Raw genomic sequence first — 14748 nt, 5'->3', positions numbered from 1 at the left:
TGTGCTGGCAGTAGGGGGGGAAAGGCAGGTAAGGAGGCAGGGGAGGAACCTGCAGAAATGGCTGCTGTCCAGCAGAGCATGCCAGTGCGGAGGGATGAGAAAATCCAAAAGAATGTAGTTGGAGGACCAGACACTGCGGTCACGCCTGCCATGTAGGGGAAAGACTCCGGGGTACGTTTCACAGTTGGAAGTCATGACACAGTATGACAAAGAGACCATTGTAGACATTTATTGTCTGCTGGAAATGGCCTTTGTTAAGGATGTATGATCTCTGTTGTTTTCAGCGAGAAGCAGAAGGCAAAGCCTGCCGTTCTCACGTGCTTGTACAGACTTTGATGTGATAGCCAGCAAGGAATGCCCACATCAGGATGTTTTAGTGAGGAATGCAAACCAGCCCCAATTCACAGCCCCTCTGAGGCCCAGGAGAAGCGACCCTGGGGGGCTGGAGCACGGCCTGAGGCAAGGATGCCCCAGTACCAGCCGCATTCCAAGGGTGAGGGCATCTCTGCAGGACAGCCGACAGCCAACCGCAGTGGCCAGAGGAGGGTGCCACCTGGGCAGGACAGAGAAGACCTGGCACCCACCCAGGCAAGGGGTGCCCGCAGAGCAGGCCAAGGCAGAGCCCAAGAAGCTCCTGGTCACTGGAGACCCCTGCTCATCAGCCGTCCATGATGGGTGATGGGGGAGGGAGTCCCACTGCCAGCAAAAAGGCCTAAAGGGACGTGTGGGAAGGATGGGGGGCACAGGAGAATGCCTGGTTGGGTGTGAGCTCGCACTGGCAGCTGGTGCAGATCATGTCTTGGCCCCCTCCCCCCCGCCCTCTGTCTGGATTTCTACTCCCCAAATACACATTCTTTTTCTGAAGAGGGAAGGAACAACATGTGCCAGATACTTTCCTATATACCCCACTGACATGACTTTACCAGGTAGGGTTTCATTAGCTCCATTTTACAAGTTAGGTATTGTTTATTTATATATGGGCTTCCCAGGGGGAACTAGTGGTAAAAACCTGCTTGCAGACACAGGAGACATAAGAGACATGGGTTCGATCCCTGGGTTGGGAAGATCCCCTGGAGGAGGAAACAGCAACTCACTCCACTATTCTTGCCTGGAGAATCCCATGGACAGAGAAGCCCTGTGGGCTACAGTCCATGGGGTCACAAAGAGTCAGACAAGACTAAATCAACTTAGCAGCAGCATTTACTTATTTATTGGATCGCATTGCCTGGCATGTGGGATCTTAGTTCCCCAACCAGGGATTGAACCTGTACCCCCTATAGGGGAAGCAGAGAGTCTTAACAGTTGGACCACCAGGGAAGTCCCTCATTTTGCAAATTAGAGACTAGAGGCTCAGAGAGGGTAAGTAACCTGCTCAGAGGTCACACAGACAGCAGAGGCACTGGAGCACAAACCATGCTCTGTCGTCTAACTACGCCTGCATGCTGCCTCTCTGGCAGGGCCTGACCCCCTCACCAAAGGGCAGAGGAAGCTGGAGGAAAGGGCAGAGTGGCTAACAGCCTGTGGAACGCTTTATGATGGTCAACACATGCTCACATCCACCATCTCCCTGCAAGGACAGATGGGGACCCTCCTAAGGCCCAGGGTGGGGAGACCCTTGTCCTCCTTTCCTTTCACACTCGTGTAAAATCCACCAGCAAACAGTCAAAACTACCTTCAAGTCAGATAGAACCCGGCCACTTCTTACCACCTCCACAGCCATGCCAGTCCAAGCCGCCACCACCATGTCTATCCCAGACTATTGAAATAACCTTAAAACTGGGCTCCTTGGCTTCACTTGCATCCCACTAGGGTCTATTCTCAACACAGCAGCCAGGGATCCTGGTAAAAGCATTAAATCAGAGCATGTCGGTCCCGGCTCCAAGCCCCTGGTAACTCCTGTCTCATCTCAAAGAAGACGGCCCCTTCTGAGCTCAACTGTCTCTCTCCCACATTTGGAGGCTCAGCCGTCCCCCGACCTTCCTACCCTCAGCCTAGTCTCTCCCCCTTGCCCCCCTCTGTCCAGCTTGACCTCCTGGCAGTTCCTCCCACAGGCCAAGCTCATTTCCAGCCCTCAGGGCCCTGCCTGGACTGTTCTCTCTGCTTGGAACTCACTGCCCAGACATCACACGGGGTGACCCTTACTTCATGCCAGTGTCTGTCTGCTCAGGGGTCTGTTCTCAGAAAAGCTGTCCCATCAGGACTCCCAACTCACTGCCCTTGGGCCTTATCCTGTGATAGATAGATAGATAGATAGATAGATAGATAGATAGATAGATAGATGATAGATAGATAGATAGTCTAACTCCCTCATGAGAATGTATACTCCTGAGGACAAGGATTTCATCTGTTCCATTTACTGCTCGGTCCCCAGTATCTACAACACCTAGTGGATGCTCAACGTATACTGTTGAAAAATAAATGATGGAGCATATGCAAGAACTCACTTCAGTCTGCAACTCCAGCAGCAGACAGTGTTCTGCCACCTAAAGAGCTTTGACTCGGGAGATCAAAGCACAGGACTGAACCCACCGCGGCACAATCCACCCAGGGCAGCTTTGCGTGTGTCTTTCTGTGTCTGCCTCTCCGTTTTTCCTCCTCTTTCTCCTCTCCTTCCCACTCCTGCATGTCTGTCGTCCTTCCCTACTCATCTCAGCTGAGAAATACCTTTCAAGGTCCCCCACCCTGTGATGGATTCCTAGTGGTTCAGCTGGTAAAGAATCTGCCTGCAATGCTGGAGACCTGGGTTCGATCCCTGGGTTGGGAAGATTCCCTGGAAAAGGAAATGGCAACCCACTCCAGTATTCTGGCCTGGAGAATTTCAGAGACTGTATAGTCCATGAGGTTGCAAAGAGTCGGAAACAACTGAGCGATTTTCACTTTCACTTCACTTTCACCTTGTGATGGATCCTAGCCCACAGACCTTGGGTAAAGGCCTGGGCAAGTCGTTTTTTCCCTGAAACATTCATCAGCAGTGCTGAGAACTGGCCAGGGTGCAGAAGGACGTCCAGAGGCCCGCCCTGATCCTGCCAATGCTGAATCGGGACCTAGCAGGCCCCCCCGGCCAGGGGCCTGCAGCCAGGATCCATGTGAACATCCCCAGCAGGAGCCCGTCCTGAGGGAGGGGCCTGGGTGCACAGCCAGGCAGGCAAGGTCCACGTGCCGGACACACTCCGCAGCTAGAGGAAGGGAACCACACCAGCCACATCAAAGAGATCCGGAGAACCAGCCAACACAAACAACCTCCCTCTGACTCTCCCGTGAAAAGATGGGAGTCGGGAGTCTGATTTCAAGATGGACCGAGGGACAGTGGGGCAAGCCTGCCATCTCCACCGCCTGGAGGGGAGAATTCCAGTCCCTTCACTGAGAGGCTCTCTGAGTCCAGAGCTCTTGCTCGGTGAAAACCCGGAAACGGAAGCGGCCACGACCGGAAGGCACTGCGGCAGTCTACTGATGCCTGGGGGGCCGTGGAGCCGGTACAGGGGCCGGGGCCTACCTGAGTCCCGGCGTCCATTCCCGGAGGCCACGTTGAAGCCGAAAGTGCCCTCCGGGGGGCGCTGTAGCTGCAGCTGGCTCGTGCCGTCTGGGAACACCTCCAGCAGGCGGCCCACGGCGCGCGCCGGGCCGGGGGCACTCACGTCCTCCACGCTGAGGGCGCGCCGGGCTGGCGCCTTGCCCGGCCTGTAAGGGGCGAGAGGCGAGGCCGGGCAGAGGGGGCGGGCACTGGGGCCTCTAGGCCTAGAGGAGGCCTCCGGCCAGGGCCGGGCCTGGCGGCGCCCCCAGCTGTGTGAGGTTCCACAGAGCCCCCTCCCCCAGGGCTTTTTAATCATTTTAATTAGAGAGATCGCTCTAAGAATGTGACGAGGTTTTTAATTTTACACAGAGATTCCAGGAATTAATAGACCCCCTGAAGCCCCTCTGTGGAGCCCCCGGTGAGATCAGCTATAGCCTAGCGGGTCTCATCAGAGAGGGCGGTTTCTCTGGGCAGGCCTGGTCAGGGGTCAAGGACCTCTTTGGGGACCCTGTCTCTGGATCTTTAATCAAATCTTCAGCTGGACTAAGGAAGCTCTCTGAACATTCAGATTTCAAGATGTCATTGGATAGTAAAGGGATGGAGGAATCAAACCTTCCAACTCTACAGAAGCCCCAACCCCTGTCCAGTTGCTCAGGACAAGGGCACTGAAGTGTGGGCTCTGAGACCCCTGAGGTACCTGAAGCACAGGTAGCCGGCCTCAGTTTCTCTTTTAAAGGGACCCTCCCCCGGGCCATGCTGCTAAGGCAGGAAGGAGTTAAGTGTATAGCTCCACTGTCCATGCTCTGGGTCTCCCCTCCAAAACACTTGCCCACGCTCACCTGTCAGCAGCACTGTGATCCCCTGGCTCCCCTACCAGGTAGAGGTTGGAGCGGTCCGCCTTGCCACTCAGCAGAGAATGGAGGTTCTGAAAGGAGGTGGCTTTCCGATGCTGGCGAGAGGGTGACACCTGGTGGGGAAGACCCAATATTGCAGGTAAGAAAAGCCAAGGGGGGTTGACAGGGATTCCCTGGTAGTTCAGTCCGTAAAGAATCTGCCTGCAGTACAGGAGACCGAGTTCAATCCCTGGGTCGGGAAGACCCCCTGGAGAAGGAAATGGCAACCCACTCCAGCACTCTTGCCTGGAGAATCCCATGGACAGAGGACTATGGCAGGCTACAGTCCATGGGGTTATAAGAGTCGGACACAGCTGAGTGACTAAGCCACCACCAAGGGGTTGACAGGGATGGACCCCCAACCATGAGCCTGAGGGCCTGCTGAGAAAGTGCTTAACAGAATAACCATAACTTACTTAAAGAGATGGGCCTCTGCAGGCACTCTGAAGCTTCAAATAATGAAAAAAATGTGTTAGCTGAAATAACAACTGAATAGGATAATGCTAACTATGTCACTGATTAAGAAAATCTAACTTTCTCCTTGATAAACAGAAAAAGGTAGGACTTCCTTGGTGGTCCAGTGGTTAAGAAACCACTTGCCAATGCAGGACACGGGTCCGAGATCTGGTCCAGGATGATTCCACACGTCACAGGACAAATGAACCTGTGCACCACAACCACTGAGGCCTGCATACCTAGAGCCTGCACTCTGAAACAAGAGAAGCCACTGCAGTGAGAAGCCACCGCAACTAGAGTAACCCCACTCCCCACAGAGAAAGCAGTGAAGACTCAGCACAGTCATAAATAAATACATTTTAAAAAAAGGTAAGATCAAATAATTACAGAATCATGAACACAATTTTAGAGTTAAAATCTTTGTTTGTGATTCTTTAGTATCCCTTTTATGATCGCTGACATTAAAAATTTTATCAAGTATGCACCTAAAAACACCGTGCATGATGGATAAGACTGAAGTTCCTCAAGGAGTTCACAGCATGGCTGGGGGTGGGGTCAGCATGGACAGGTCAGAAGCCCTAAATGTATGTTGTAAGTGTGAGGCTAGAAGCATGGATGACACTGTGCAGGGAAGCAGAGCGACTCAGCTCAGGAGGCCTCGGGGCTCTGGAGGAGCCGCTGCCTGCGCAGCACCTGAAGCAAGAACTCTCCAGGTGAAGACAGGGGCAAGAAATAGTAGAGGCAGGCGGATAGAGATGGAAGAAAGCATGAGTGTTCTGGAACATACTCGTGGTCTGGGTGGCTGGGCTGCAGAGGTGATGGGCGATGGGCTGGAGCCAAGGGCCAGATCTGGAGAGACCTCATATGACCTGCAGAGGAGCCACTGAATGATACTAATCAGAATAATTACAAGGTCCGATCTGTGTTCGAGAAACTGACCCAGTGAGGAGGCTATTCTGAGGGTGCAGGTGGGAGGCAGGGAGAGGCAGACTTCTAAACAAATACAGCACACCTTATTTATCACATTGGGAATCCATGCTCTCAGGAAGCTGTATTATCTAAAAGCTTAAGAGGGGACCCTGAGCTTGCCTTGAAGTTCTGGAGGGCTTCCTGGAAGAAGTCATGTTCAACTCAAGAGTGGAAAGGCAGGGAGGAGGGGGAAGGGAGGAACGAACGAGCCACAGTCACTAGAGGACGTGGGAGCCGCCCGCGTGGTGAGGGTGCTCACTGCCTACTTAGAAGGGCAGAGTGAAAACCAAGCCCATCTGCACTCTCACCACGCACACCCTGAGATAGGTCATGAATATACCAGGGTGAGGTGGAGTCTTATTTTAGTTCTTTTTTTAGTTCTTAAACAATTCTTTCTGCTGCTCAGTCCTCCCAGCACTTGCTCTCACCCTTTCTTGGCCAGCTTACTTCCTAACTTGGCCCACTCGGATTACATGGCAGATAATGGGCTGTCATCTCCCTTGGGTACACAGACTGAAGCTCTGATGGCCATACATCTGAGCACCATGGCTCAGACACACCGGGGACAAATCTAACTTCAGGAGAAAAGCAGCAAATTCCTGGAGCACCATGTCACTCTAGGCTTTTGTCCCCAGCTTGAGATCATTTTGCTTTTGTTTTTTTGCCTTCCAATTCATCCAACCAGCAAATATTTATACTATACGTGATGCAAGACGACCAGTGGAATGTTCATTCAGCCTGCATTCTCTTCCCTACTTCAGACTGAAAAATGAAAGGCTCCAATGCCCTAAACTGCAATCGCCTGCTTTGTTCTGCCCAGGGGAGAGGGCAGGGGAGAGAACAGACATGATACCTGGAAAACCTGGACTAGAATAGCACTTTCAGAGACCTAGCTGAGACTTAAGCGCTGCTGTTGGTTTGCTGTTGGTTTATCCTTTAGCACGTGAGAAGGGAACTTCAGAAGGCTGCCTGTGTTCATTCACTCTCTCGTTCATTCACTGTGTACTGTGTATGTCTACTATGCTAATTATCATACTATTTGGAATCTAAAGATCAAGTAGTGTTCCCTCAGAGACTCACATTCCACTGATGAGAGACAGACAAAAATCAAAATACTACATGACAAGTTCCATGAAGGAGGAAAGCACAGGATGAGAAGGAAAGATGGAGCAGAGGTGCCCAGCTCAGCCCAAGGAAGGGCTAGAGGTTTCCTGGAGGAAGTCGTGCCTTAAATGAACAGGAATTAGCAGGCGGAGAAGATGGGAAGAATATTTCAGGTGAAGGTTCAAACTGTGTGGCCTGATTTCAGAACTGCAAGGTCAAGGATAACTGGAGTTGAGTATTAGGGGAATGATCAGTCAGATTACTAAAGCGGTCAGATTATAGAAACCCTTTGGCAATGTCGAGTGACCTCAAAGTCTTTTCCTGGGGGTGGTAAGGGACCAATGCTGGATGTTCCACAAGGGGGGCAGCAAGACCAAATTTGCATGCAGGAAGGACCATTCTGGAAGTCACATGGGGAAAGACAGGGCAGGGACGCCAGTGAGGAGGCTGTGGAGGCAATCCAGGTATGCAGTGATCTGTGCTAGACTAACAGAGTGGCTGTGGCCACGGGGAAGCTTCCAGAATAATCAGGCAGCCGATGCCAGGCCTTGGCAGAGGTGTCGGAGTGAGGGAGGGGGAGGGGTCTAGGCTGAGCCCAGGCTGAGGCAGTGGGGTGGAAGGACAGAACTCGCTCATCACACCGTGTCCAGGGAGTCCACGTCTCCCAGATGGACTGTGGGGATGCCAGGAGCGTCCCTTTCCCCATCCCGGGCTCCTCAGGAGCAGCCCCAGCACTTCCCTTCTCCTTCACCTTTCATCTCAGTGGTGGCTACCACCCCCCTGCCCTCACACACTCCTCGGCTGGGCCCTTGGCACTCACCAGATGCAGGGATTGTAAGGACGGGGCTCTCTTCACTTTGGGGGTGCCAGTGTGTGAATCCGGGCCGGGCGCCGGGGGCTGCAGCTGCTCCACGCTGTAGCTGCGGGACTTGGCCATCTTGGGCCGCGTGCCATGACTCAGCGCCGAGAAAAACTTCTTCAGCCCCAGGGCAGAGGCGATGCCTCCGCTGCTTTTCTTGCTCTTGTCAGAAGCGGTGGCGGAGGGCGGGCTGGGGTCCGCACTGACCCCCGACGAGGCACTGAAATGCAAAGGTGGATGTGAGGTGCATGGGAGAGGGCTGTGGGAGGCAAGAACCTTAGGGTCCCATGGGCCAGGTGGGCCAGCACCCCGGCTTCGAGGAGGAGGTGACAGCCAGGCTGCAGACAGCAAGGCCGAGTGGACTTCTGCAGGAGCCTCTGCTTGGGCAGCAGAGAAGACCCTCAGGGTCACAGCCCACTATGGGTTCACCAGTCATCCGTTCACCCAGAGATTCCTCAGAACCTCTGCGAGGCTTCCTGCCAGCATGTGGCAGATAATGAGGGTATGGGATACACCAGACAAGGCCCTTCCACTTGGGTGCTTACGAACAACAGGCTAGTAAACAGGAAGAAGCCCTCTGAGTGACCGATGAGCAGGGTGAAGCAGAGGGTGACAGGGTGGCGGGGGAAGGCCTCTCCCACAAGACGACATTTAAACCAAGGGCTGAATGGCAGGAAGGAGTCAACCCTGCCGAGCCTGGAGGTGAGAATTCCAGGGCGAGGGAGCTGCTGAAACCACAGGCCTAGGCAGGAAGAGGCTCGCTGTGTGGTGGGTTCGAGAACATGACAGGGCTGAGCCCTTAGGACTTTGACAAAACGAGGAAAGAGGGATCAGCAGGGATCTGACAGGTGAGCGAAGCTGAATTTCATTGAGTGCTATGTCAGGGTAAGGGGTTTGTGTCAGGGTGAGGTGAGTAAAAGGACAGAAATGACATCACTTAATTAAGGTTTTCAAAAGACACCTCAGACTATTGCATGGAGAGGGAACTGAAGGGGCAGGAGGAAGGCAGAGAGCAGATAGAGACTGTTAGGTTTGCACAGAAAGGAGGAACAGTCTGAGACCAGAAGAAACGCCATACAGGTGGCTGCAGGGGCCAAAGAGGACGTGCCAGTGGATGAGGGTGGGAGGGAATGGGGAGCGGGCAGCCAAGACGGCGGAGTGCGAGCACCGAGGGGATGGCGGGGTGCTGTGTGTTGGCCGGGGGGAGGACCCCGGGAAGCAGCTTTCATCAGGAGTGATCAAGAGTTCCACTAGGCCTTTCGGGCACCCTAGTGGGGATGTCAGGGGAACTGGATACTCAAATCCAGAGTTCCGGGGAGCATATGGGGCAGGAGATGGAGATCTGGCTGCAGTAGCGTGTGAAGCCCTGGGCCACATGTCACCAAGGGTGATGTGTAGTGGAGAAAGGAGGGCCTTGCCAGAGGACCAGCTCACCAAAGCTCGGCAGCCCCAGAGCAAGGACTCGGAGCCTCGGGACTGAAGGATAGCGTGGAACCATGAGTGCCGGGCTGTTTCCCACCCCAGGGTCAGGAGCAAGTCCTCTGACAGAGGGCCCATCCTGGGAGCACCTGGAGGGCTGGGACTGTATGCACAGCTGTGTCCAGAACAGCGCCTGCAGCTACAGGCCGTTGAGGGAAAGCTTGCACAATGAATAAGCACGCACACTAGACTGAACAGGGCAGGGAGCGGACTGCTGGGGTGCCATGCTTACACCTAATCTAGAAGCCCTCTGAGGATCTGGGAGTAGTTAACGTATCCTGCTGCCACTCCGGGGGCTCCTTCCCCACCCAGCACCCCACCCCCCACCTCCCGAGTCAGGGCTCTCGCTCCTGTCGCTCACCGGGATGACACGTGCCGTACAGAACTCGGCTCTGTCCTCTGCAGGCCTCTCTCTGCTTCCTGGCTGGCCTCGGGCTCCTCTGAGGCCGGGGAGAAGGTGATGCCCACGGAGCTGATGGTGCCAACAGCTGCTGAGGCAAGACAACCCTGGAGTCCTCCTGCAACAAGCACAACAATCCTCCCGTGGCACTGATCCACCCCCATGGGTCATGGGGGCGAGGGGGGCAGTCCCAGCGACAGGGGCAGGAGAGCTAGAGGAAGATGTAGCGAAGCGGGAGCCCCACGAGAGCCATGGAGGCGGTGGTGAGACCCACACGCAGCAGGGAGGGGTCCTGTTTCCCTGGGCCGAAGTCCATCACCCCCAGCATAGCACCTGGCACGCAGCAGATGAGAATAAAGATCTGTGAAATGAAGGGTTGGACTTCCCTGGTGGTACAGTGGCTAGGAGTCCGCCCGCCAACGCAGGGGACACAGGTTCAATCCTGGGTCTGGGAAGATTCCACATGCCGCAGAGCAGCTAAAGCTCATATGCTGCAACTGCTGAGCCCGCATGCTGCAACTTCTGAAACCCATGTGCTAGAGCCAGTGCTCGGCGACAAGAAAAGCCACTGCCAGGAGAAGCCCGTGCCCAGCAACCAAGAGTAGTCCCCGCTTGCTGCAGCAAGACAAAGCCTGCACGCAGCAACGAAGACCCAGCACAACCGAAAATAAAAATAAATAATTTTTTAAAAATGAAAGGCTGCTTATAATAGGTCATGTCCCTCCTGTATCAAGAGGTATATGAAAGGACTTGTGGACACAGTGGGGGAAGCAACGAGTGGGATGAATGAGAAAGTAGCATCGACATATGTACACTACCACGTGTAAAACAGATAGCTGGTGAGAAATTGCTACATAACACAGGGAGCCCAGCCTGGTGCTCTGAGATGCCCTAGAGGGGTGGGATCGGGGGTTTGGAGGAAGCTCAAGAGGGAGGGGATATATGTATAATTTTGACTGACTTGCATTGCTGTATGGCAGAAACCAAGGGCTTCCCTGGTAGCTCAGCGATAAAGAATCCACTGGCAATGCAGGAGACACGGGTTCGATCCTCGGGACAGGAAGATCCCCTGGAGGAGGGCAGGGCAACCCACTCCAGCATTCTTGCCTGGAGAATCCCATAGACAGAGGAGCCTTGCGGGCTACAGTTCATGAGGTTGCAAAAGAATCGGACACAACTTAGTGACTAAACCAACAACAACAGAAATGGAAGAAACCAACACAACATTGTAAGTCAATTTTCTTCCACTGAAACAAAGGAAAGAGACATATATGGCGGTGGGAGGGGGGGCAGGGAGAGATTTGTGTTCCTGGGACAAGAACCACAATCCGGTTGGCTGTGATGTCTAACAGCTAAACGATAGCCACCATTTCTGGAGCATCTGTGATACGCTAGGCAAGAGTTAAACCCTCTTCAGGGATTCTTGCCTAAGCTCCTAGGAGATGGGTTCTAATGATATTTTCAGGTTAGAAAGAAGGAGAACTGGAGACAGAGGAGTGATGTGAGGAGCCCAGGACCTCGTGGTGAATGAGCCTCACCTGGCCCTCTGTTCCAGCAGGTGCAGGCCGGGCTGCCCAGAAAGGTCAGCAACTCTCAAAATAGGAGCCCCACAGGAAGTGGGTAGGGGCAGCCAGCCTAGCGCCCATCGAATGGAGGAAAACCACGCTGAGCACAGGGCAGGCGGGAACTCAGGGTGGGGCCTGCTTCCTCAAGGCTCCTGTGAGTATGGGAGGGATAGGGCGGCGTTGCCTCCCCGTGTGCAGTGGAGGGGTGGCGGCACCCCGGAGGTGGGGTGGGCGCTGGGCACCTGCATCCTCAGTAAGGTCAGCACGGCCCGTCACCTCTCTGGCCTCTCCCCCCTCACTGTTCCCAAGCCCTGGATTCCTCCCGAGCCACCACAGCGCCAGGGCTGCCAGAGCCACGGGAGCGAGTGGCCGAGTTCCTCAGCTCAGATCACAGCATTGGGGAAGCTCAGGATTTGCCCACGACACGAGGACCCCTTCCAAGGGTAGAGGGGATACCTCTGGCCTTCAGCAGCCTTGCCTGCTGAAACACCAGCATGCCCAGTAGGCTTGGGGCTCTAGGAGAGCTTGGGCACCAGGGAACAACCCCAGCACTCCTCGTAGGAGCTCTGCTTACTGGTCACGGTGTCATCCGGACAGCACCTGCTTGGCCGTTGAGGGTCTCAGGGGGTAGACTCCCGCTGAATTAATTCACTTATGCTTCCCCTGAAGGGCCTGGGATGGTGCCTGGCCTGTAATGGGTGCTCACACTGTACTGAATGAATGAGTGTATGAAGTGACCATGTTGAAGGGGAGGGACCTTAGCCATGGGATTATCTGGCATTTGCTGCTCTAAGCAAGTAGTAAATCCTGGAGCTGCTGCCTCTTTCTGCTCTGTTGGTAGTAAAATTCCTTCAAAGCCCAGGCCTCCCACAGCCACAGAGCTTGGAGCTCCTTTAGCAGCCCTACCACCACCTCCCCGGGGGGTGGGGGGGAGTTGGCTAATCTGCCTCTAGGCTGATGTCGAATCCTGCACCCGCTCACAGACTCTGCCAACTTCCCCAACATCTGCCGGGCTCTGGGGGCTGCTAGGAGCAATGCACGGCTCTGTCATCTATTAAGATGAACAGTTAAGTGCCTGATGGGCCACAAACCCAGCCCGTGATCTCCGGTCTAGCACCACCCTAGCCCCAGGGCCATCCCTTACCTTCTCTGCAGTCCTCCAGCGGTGCTGCAGGCTCGGGGCTTCGGGCACCCGTCTCCCCCACGAGGATGGCTCCTCCGCAGGGCTTCTGCAGCCCCTGGGGCACGCTGCTGTTGCAGTTGTTGGTGGACAGGGCCCGCAGGGGGTGCCTGCTGTGGGGGCTGTGGAGCTGGGGCTGTGGTGGGGTGAGCTCGCGGGTCCTGGGAGCTGCGCTTCTGGAAGCAGGCAGGGGGCTGTCCACGGGCTCTCCCTGGTTGTCCAGCCTGCGAAGCCCAGCCAGGGCTGCCTTCCTGTGAGACACGCGTGAGGCGATTTTCTTTGAAGAGGGAGGGGTCGGCACCCAGCCGTCAGGGCAGAGGGAAGCAGTCGGCTGTAGGGCCTGGTGGGGGGCAGAGGGCTCTGCCTGGCTCTGTTGAGGGCAGTCCGTTCCCAGAGACTCGTGGCTTTCTATAACCGGGCCTTGTTTGCCTGGCTCCGAGCACCCCAGCTTCATGGGAGAGGCCATGGCGTAGGCTGTCTGAAAATCCCCGAGGTGAGCCCCGTGATTTTCCAGCCCTGGTCCAGCCTGCCACGGGGACCCGGGGAAAGCCCTCTTCAAGTCCTGGACAGGAGGCTTAGAGAAAGCATCTTCTCTGGGGAGCAGAGTCCCTTCCATCGTCTGGCCCGCGCCTTCTGTCACCTCATCTGACACCTCCAGGAGCTCCAGCCCAGGCAGATCGTGCGAAGGCTGAGAGCTCCGGGGCGGCTCCATCTCAGCCTTGCGCAACCACCTGTGTCCTCCCCGAGGCCTGGGGGCCCGCAGACGGGCCCTGCTGGGCTGAGAGGTCCCGGCCTCCTCACTGTCGGTCCGGCAGCCGTCGGAGGTGTCGGTGCTGTCCAGGGCCGAGTCCGCCTCCTCGGGAAGCGCCTGGTCCCCGATGTGCGTCTCCCGGATCCACTCGGTGTGGAGCCGGGGCTTGGCGGCGGAGAGGAGCCGGAACGGGGCGCTCAGGCCCCGAGAGCTGAGGGGTTGCGCCGACGTCCCCTCGCTCCCGCAGGCGGGTTCGCGCTCCCGGGAGACCCTCAGGTCAGGGGTGATGCAGTGGCCGCAGGCTCGGCACCTCCTCTCGCTGCCCTGAGCGGGCGGCGGCGCCGAGAGGCCCCCGGGCTGCAGCCCACCTAGCAATGGGTGCAGAGCGCCCGCGCCCGCGTCCCGGCGCCGGCAGCCCCTCTGGATGTAGTCGGCGAGGTCGGGCTTGGAGCGCAGGGGGCCCTGGTCCGCCGTGCTCAGCACCTGGCGCTGACGTTGCTGCAGCCGCTCCAGGTAGCGGGACTCGGCGTCCCGGGCGGACTCATCCTCAAAGCGGACGTGGGACGGGGAGGCGCCCCGCTTCGGCCACTGCCCGCTGCTGGACTCCCCGCTGGAGGAGTCGCTCGTGTTCCCGTTCTGGAGGTTGTCTCGGCAGGCGAAGGTCATCCTCGGGTCCAGGGCTGGGCTTTTCCGCCCATCTCTGATGGGCAGGCAGGAGGAGACAAGTCATGAGCAGGAGGAGGTGAGGAAGGTACAAGCCTCCTCCCTGGATGCGCACCAGCCCTACCCGTCCACCCTGGGTCACGGTCTCCCACAGCAGCGCTCCGGGAAAACTACAACCCAAAGTTGCCCAAATCGGGTTCCTCGGGAGTCGGGCAGCAGAGAAGCCTACAGGCCCATCCCCATCCTGAACATAGTGCTGAACAAATGAATATGACCTTCTCTACTTTTGGCTTTGCCTCTGTTGCCTGTCTCCGCCTGAGTTAAGATGAAACACTATTAAACGCAGGACTGTAGAAAGGATGATACCGAAGTCCTGGTGTGTGTTTAGAAGTGAGTCTGGCCATCATGGGCATCTGGTGAACTGTGATGAATTGTGGCAGTATTGCATCTGTTATAAAGGTTTAATGGGAAGAGCATAAGTTTCCATGGAGACCGTGTGGGACCTGCAGTCAGAGTTTCTAAGCATTCCTGCTCTCAAAAGTGTTCACTCAGGGTTCCTAACCATCTTGCTGGGGCAAAATTTAGACAGAGTGACACTGGTATTTCTCCTTGGCCTCTCCATCTAGTCTGTTCCAACGCTACCTCCTGAATCTGCCCCTCCCCAGACCCTCTCACACACTCTGTCCCAAAATGCTGTGACAACAGTTAACTATGCTAGGAAGAGTCCTCACATTCTGTCTCCAGCCTTTACTCTGGGAGACTCTGTGAATGGTGGTCAAGTCTTGATCAGCTCAAGAAAACACCTGCACAAATCTCACACCAGGCCCCCTGGAGCCAGGTAACCTGAGTTTCAGATCCCTGTGTAAATGGACCCTACCAGCCCTTGTCTATCAGAGGCCACCTAAATAAGGACCATAT

General features: G+C 55.7%; 1 protein-coding gene across 2 annotated transcripts in view; it reads right to left on the bottom strand.

Moving 5' to 3' along the window:
• The window catches only part of KIAA1614 (KIAA1614 ortholog), a 42566-nt gene that overhangs the window by 3193 nt on the left and 24625 nt on the right, over nucleotides 1–14748 (bottom strand). The window contains exons 5-9 of one of the 2 annotated variants that reach the window (XM_065936159.1): nucleotides 12381–13867; nucleotides 9633–9759; nucleotides 7754–8012; nucleotides 4351–4478; nucleotides 3494–3678 (exon numbers count right to left, since the gene is read on the bottom strand). In XM_065936159.1, the coding sequence (XP_065792231.1) occupies nucleotides 3494–3678; nucleotides 4351–4478; nucleotides 7754–8012; nucleotides 9633–9759; nucleotides 12381–13867 (2186 nt within the window). Of the gene's footprint in view, nucleotides 1–3493; nucleotides 3679–4350; nucleotides 4479–7753; nucleotides 8013–9632; nucleotides 9790–12380; nucleotides 13868–14748 lie in introns of both variants that reach the window. The other variant, XM_065936158.1, reaches the window with a different exon arrangement.

Source organism: Muntiacus reevesi, chromosome 5, assembly GCF_963930625.1.
Source record: "Muntiacus reevesi chromosome 5, mMunRee1.1, whole genome shotgun sequence".
Lineage (NCBI taxonomy): Eukaryota > Metazoa > Chordata > Mammalia > Artiodactyla > Cervidae > Muntiacus > Muntiacus reevesi.
This window is presented reverse-complemented; position numbering and strand designations above follow the sequence as displayed.